Raw genomic sequence first — 6405 nt, forward strand, 5'->3', positions numbered from 1 at the left:
ACCGATCATTCATGTAATGTTGGTGGCTCCTCCCACTCTTTATGAGGGTAACTTATTTTTTTCTGTTCCTTCCTAATATCTTGAATTCATATACCATCTCAGTAGTCCAGATGTTGTCAGGCTAAAAAAAAAAACAAAAAACAACGGTTTTTGTCTGCTTGTTTGTTTTAGTTTAAGTTTTGTTTATGCTCTTTGTTTCTATGTGGTTAGAATTCAGTTTCTTCTCTTCTCCACTACCACATAAGGAGCCTTCAGGTTTTCCTTCTTGGTGGAAAACAGCTATGCCAGAACAACCAGTCCATTCATACCTATATAACTTTCTATACCCATAGTTCGAAACTTCTCCACAAAAAATGGGCACTTCATTCCTTGTTCCTCTCTTCTAAAGGACTGAAATGGAGCATTATAGTTACATATCTTCATCTCAGAGTTAAAGTTAGAATCTGTTGTTGTTTTTGTTAATTTACATTATAATATTTATTGTTCTGATTCTGCAAGTGACACTTTTATTCAGTTCATAAAAATATTCCCAGATTCCCAATATCCAGGATTCTTGATTGAACCTATGATCCTATTACCTTGGTAGATCATTGTTTATTCAATCATCCCCCCAGTTAATTGGGCAACACTTTGTGTCTAGTTTTTTTTTTTTCTACCAGAAAAAAAATAGTGCAATGTTGAATATTTTGGCATATGTGGGACTTGCCTTTCTACCTTTGACCTCTTTGGGGTATATGCCCAGCAGTGACTTCTCTGGACCAAAGAATATGAATACTTTAATCACTTTTCTTAAATAATTCCAAATTCTTTTCCAATTTATAGCTCCATTAACCATATGTTAGTGTTACCTATGCTTCTGCCCTCCCACACAACATTGACCATTTCTGCCTTTTGGCATTTGCCAATTTTCTGGGTGAGATATGAGACCTCACTGAGAGTTGTGTTGACTTATTGTGATTAGTATTGTTAATTATTATTATTATTATTATTAGTTTTTAATATTAAGTATTATTAATATTAGTTGAATGTCATTATTACTTGTGTTTTGGGGCCAAGCTTTCTTTGCATTATTGAGTTTATTATTCTTCCTTTTAAAAACTCTGTTCTTGGAAAGGGCAATATTTTGCCTGCTCTAACTTGGAAAGCACTTTCCCCAGACACAGAGAAGCATGAAGCTCTTTCACCATTTCCACTGAATGTCTTCGAAAATAGAAAACAAACCCAGATCCTCATTCACATATATATGTATTCTGCCCTGGGTAGAGTAATTGGTTTATCACACAGAAAAGGAGGCAGTGTGTTGAGGCTCATGGCAATGATTTTTTTTTTTCTTAGAAGGCAAATTACTTTGCAAAAATGAGGCAGTAAGTTTTAGTGGCATATTTAGTGGAATATTATAGCTTCCAAAATGTCTTAGAATCCAATTTGAGGCGATGGTATTCAATAGTTTTTAATTTCCCTTCACCAAAATGGGATTTCATTATTACAGTGACAATGAAAAGAAATGCCCAGACAGCACTGAATGATATTTCTCCCACCGGTAATAGTGAATCATCCTTTTGCCTCTGCTTTATTTCATCTTAGGAATGTCTTCCTTCTTTCTCATGCTCAATATTTTTCTTTGCTGAATTATATTTTTCCCCCATCCATTCTCTTAAGAATAACGCTTCTTATGGGCAGTTCAGTATAAAGTCTGGGAAGCATGAGTTTTCAACCTTTCCTGACTCATTATAAACAAAAGCTACTGTTCTCCCCTCACCCATTTTTATCTTTGGTTTTCTCTTTAGTGACTGTATACTAGGGCTATTCTTTCTAGAAGATTCTGCAGTCCCTAATGAAGGAATGACACATTCACCCTGGAAATAATTCCATGATCATTTTATATTCCAGTTTGGATAATCTAGGCAGCTCTAGGCATCCCAAACCCTTGCTATTATTTGCAAATACTGATTATTTCTGCTACTAGATATAATATATAAATATATTTTATATATCAAATATGTAATGTGAGGTAGCTTAAATTTATGAGGCTGTGAAGCTAAGGGGTCTTCAAATATTAACACAAAAAGTGGACAATTGAACCTGGAGTTATTTATAGAACATAGAATATACAATGTTAGGGTGGAAGAGGCCCTAGGACATAACACTTGAAAAGTCTGCTCTGGATTGAAGTTTAGACTCTAGTATCCATTTATCAAAATCTATTAATCACCCACATTTTTCAGTTCTTATCCTTGGAATAAGGGAGAAACATCATTGAGCTAAGACGTCCCTTTTCCTCCTGAAGCATACAGACTTCCCATCACACAGGTAATCAGAACTACAAAAGACTTTAGAACATAGAATACCACAGTGGAATTTATTCAATCCAACAACCCCTTTTAGAAAGGGAAGAACTCAGAGTAAAAATGGAGATGTGCCTTGCCCAAGTCCTTCCAGTTTGCCAGTTCCTGAACTGGGCCTAGAGTGCAACTTTCTTGACTCTTGGCATCATAATTTATTCATTGTGAATTCCCAAATTAAGGGTGCAGATACTTTCACTCTTAGTGTTAGAGTAACTCCAAGTAGTAGCCACATGTTTCAGGCTCACTGGTAAACAATAGATAACACCATGAGGGGTATTAATTTTTAATTATGAAATTCAGAGACAACTATGTATATTACTGTCCACTAAGGGAGGTTTGGGCTGAATTTTCAGTCTCTCCTGCTAAATGCAAATAAAAATAAAATAAACTTTCTTGGGTCCACGATATTTGGAGTATATCTTCATCATACGATAGATAGACAGAGAGACAGATAGACAAAAGGACAAAGACAAATAGACAGAGGAACTCAGACAGACCAAATACAGAGAGAGGTTTGTATTTTTTTAACATATGAAACCATTCAACTCTTCAAGAGATCAACATAATAACAATAGACATTTATCAAGTACTTTAAGATTCACAAAATGCTTTACATTCTTCTCTAATATGAACCTTTCAACAGGAAATGCTGTACTATGGGAAGAATGACCAACATGGAGGCAGGTACAGGGCCTGAGTTTTAATCCTAGTTCTCCTACTTAGTGCCTGTGTAACACTGGGCAAGTCACTTCATATGTGAGTGAACAACAAACCCATGTTAAAGGTCTATAATGATCAGGCATGAGTAGGAAGGGATAATTCTTGACTGTGAGATGAAAAAGTGATGACATTCACATTCAAGCCCTTAATTTGTACCAATGGGACTGCCCTGTTGCATGACTGACTTTATGGTCACCACTTATTGATGACTTGTGACATTTTTTGTGATAGCTAAAACACCTCTGAGCTTTTCCAAATAGCATCTTCTAAGGCCAGAATATGAAGAAGAATTAAGAAGCCTCTTGATGAGAGTGTAAAATCCAGCTTGAAGATTAACATGAAAAGTACCAAGATCTTGGCAATGAATCCTATCATATCCTGCAAACAAAGGGAGAAGAAATGGAAACAGTGACAAATTTTATATTCTTGGGCTCAAAGATCACTACACATAGTGACTGCAGCCAGCACATCTTTGTTCTTTATGAAGAAAGCAATGGCAAATCTGGACATCATACTAACAATTGGAGATATCACCTTGCCAATAAAGGTCCAGATAATCAAAGCTATGTCATTTCCAGTAGTAATGTATGGGTATGAGAGTTGGTCCATAAGGAAAGCTGACAACCTTTGAATCAGTACATTTTAATTTTGGTGCTGGAGAAGACTTTTGAGAGTCCCTTGGACAACAAGGAGATAAACCAGTCAATACTTAAAAAAATTAATTCAAAATATTCACAAAGGTCAAATGCTGAAGCTGAAACTTAAATATGTTGGCCACATAATGAGTAGACAGGATTCATAACAAAAGACTCTGATTTTGAGAAAAAAAATAAAGGAAGAAGGAAAAGAGGATGGCAGAGGATGAGACAGAAAGTGTCAGAGAAACAATGAACATAAACTCATACAGATAGTGTAGAGATAGTGTAGAACAGAAGGGCCTGGTGTGCTATGGTTCATGGGCTTATACACTACTGAACAATTAGGATTGCAAAGCCAGAATATACTCCTTCATTCTGATATAATTCATATTCCTTAGAGGCAGGAACTATCTTATTTTTATATATTAGAGGCATAGCATTTTAGTGAATGGAGAGCCATCCTCAAAATCAGGAAAATTGACCTCTGTCCAAGTAGTGCTCTGAGATATGCAATTTTTATGTCATTAGGCAAGTCACATAATCTCTTATTATTCTCCACAAATCACTAACAATAAGTGGCAGAAAAAAACAAATATCTCATACCATATACCAAGATAAGGCCAAAATGATTATATAATTTAGACATAAAGGGTAATACCATGGGCAAATTAGGAAAGCATGGAATAGTTTACTTTTTAGATATATAGATAAGGGAATATTATTACAAATAAAAGAGATAGTGAGCACAACAAAATGTAAAATAGTTAATTTAGATTTTTTAAATTGAAAGGTTTCTGCACAAACAAAACCAATGCAGCCAAAATAGACAGAAAGCAGAGAGCTGGGCCAAAGTATTATAGCAAATATATGTGATAAAAACCTCATTTCTCAAATATATAGAGAACTGTCTCAAATTTATAAGAATACAAGTCATTCTCCAATTGATAAATGGTCAAAGGATATTAACAGGTAGTTTTCAAATGAACAAATCAAAGCTGTCTATAGTTATATTAAAAATGCTCTAAATCACTATGGGTTAGAGATATGTAAATTAAAACAACTCTGCAGTACCACCTCATGCTTATAGATTGGCTAATATGAAAGAAAAAGAAAATGATAAATATTGGAGGAGCTATGGGAAAACTGGGACCCTTATGCATTATTGATGGAACTGTTAACTGATTCAACTGTTCTGGAGAGCAATTTGTATCTACATCTAAAGGATCTTAAAACTGTGCATGCCTTTTGATCCAGCAATGCCACTACTGGGGTGGGGGGTGGGAAGGATCTCCAGTCATCCTGATCCATAACTTGCCACTGGATTCAGATGTCTCTGGAAGATGTATGGAGGTTGATGACTTTGAACAGCCCTCCCACACTTAAATCCGATTCAATTGTAAGTCATGGCATCACTTTCCCGATGTCATGGTCTTCTTTGAGAATGAAAGGCAAACAACAGCAACGATGACAACTGTGACCACTACTACTAGTAGTTCTATATCCTCCAGAGACAAAAGAAGTGGCGACAAAGACCTATATAGCTTTCTCTTCAGTTGTCTGTGAGGTGCTCGGTTCTTCTTCGGAAGCTAAGGTCGCGTTGGGGTGACCCCTCGCTTCAGCCGGTGACTGGCACCACTACAAACAAGTCTCCTCGTCCATCCACTGAAATGGCCGTCTCCAAGCTCACTTGCATCTACTCCGCCCTCATCCTTCATGACGATGAGGTTATGGTCACAGAGGATAAAATCAATGCCCTCATTAAAGCAGCAGGTGTAAATGTTGAACCATTCTGGCCTGGATTATTTGCAAAGGCCCTGTCCAATGTAAACATTGCAAGCCTCATCTCCAATGTAAGAGTTGGTGGACCTGCCCCAGCAGCTGGTGGTGCTGCCCCTGCTGGAGGGGCTGCTCTTGCTAGCACAGCTGACCCAGCTGAGGAGAAGAAGAAAGAGGAAGCAAAAAATGAAGAACCCGAGGAGTCCGATGATGACATGGGCTTTGGTTTGTTTGACTAGATAATTTTTTATAACATTAAATAAAAAGCTTGACTCAACTAAAAAAAAAAAGACCTATATGCCCTTTTTTCATTGCAGCTCTTTTTGTGGTGGCAAAGAATTGGAAATTAAATGTTCCCATCAATTAGGGAATGGCTGAGTAAGTTGTGGTATGATTGTAATGAAATAGTATTATGCTATAAGAAATAACAAGCAGGGTGCTCTCAGAAAAACCTGGAAAGTCTTACATGATCTGAGGCAGAGGGAAGAGTGAACCAGAACATTGTGCACAATCACAGCAATATTGTATGATATATAATGATCCAAGATAACTCCAAAGGACTCATGATGGAAAATGCTATCCACCTCCAAAGAAATAACTGATGGACTCTGAATGCAGACAAAAGAATACTATTGTTCACTCTTTGTGTGTGTATGTGTGTGTGTGTGTGTGTGTGTGTGTGTGCGTGTGTGCATTTTGGTCTCTTTAATAAAATGAATAATACACAAATTTGTTTTTCATGATTGCACATATATAAGCTATATCAAATGGCTTGCCATTTCAGGGAGCAGGGGGGAAGGAAAGAGGGATAGAATTTTGAAGTCAATTTTTTAAATGAATTTTAAAAATTGTTTTTATATACAGTTGGGAAAAATGAAAATATTATTAAAAAGAATAAACTGCTGAGAAAGTGATAATCTGCATTG

The 6405-nt window shown here is 36.4% G+C and overlaps 1 protein-coding gene across 1 annotated transcript; it reads left to right on the plus strand.

The window, feature by feature from the left end:
- The first annotated feature begins 5370 nt into the window (after window positions 1–5370).
- On the plus strand, window positions 5371–5718 carry LOC118842796 (60S acidic ribosomal protein P1-like). The gene has a single exon (XM_036750127.1). It carries the CDS (start codon window positions 5371–5373, stop codon window positions 5716–5718), a length of 348 nt encoding a protein of 115 aa, XP_036606022.1.
- The last annotated feature ends 687 nt before the right edge of the window (window positions 5719–6405 follow it).

Source organism: Trichosurus vulpecula, chromosome 3 (assembly GCF_011100635.1).
Source record: "Trichosurus vulpecula isolate mTriVul1 chromosome 3, mTriVul1.pri, whole genome shotgun sequence".
NCBI classification, from domain to species: Eukaryota; Metazoa; Chordata; class Mammalia; order Diprotodontia; family Phalangeridae; genus Trichosurus; species Trichosurus vulpecula.

What these genes read in the sequence shown, in the direction of transcription:
- LOC118842796 (XM_036750127.1), top strand. Translation starts at nt 5,371, where the DNA reads ATGGCCGTCTCCAAGCTCACTTGCATCTACTCCGCCCTCATCCTTCAT.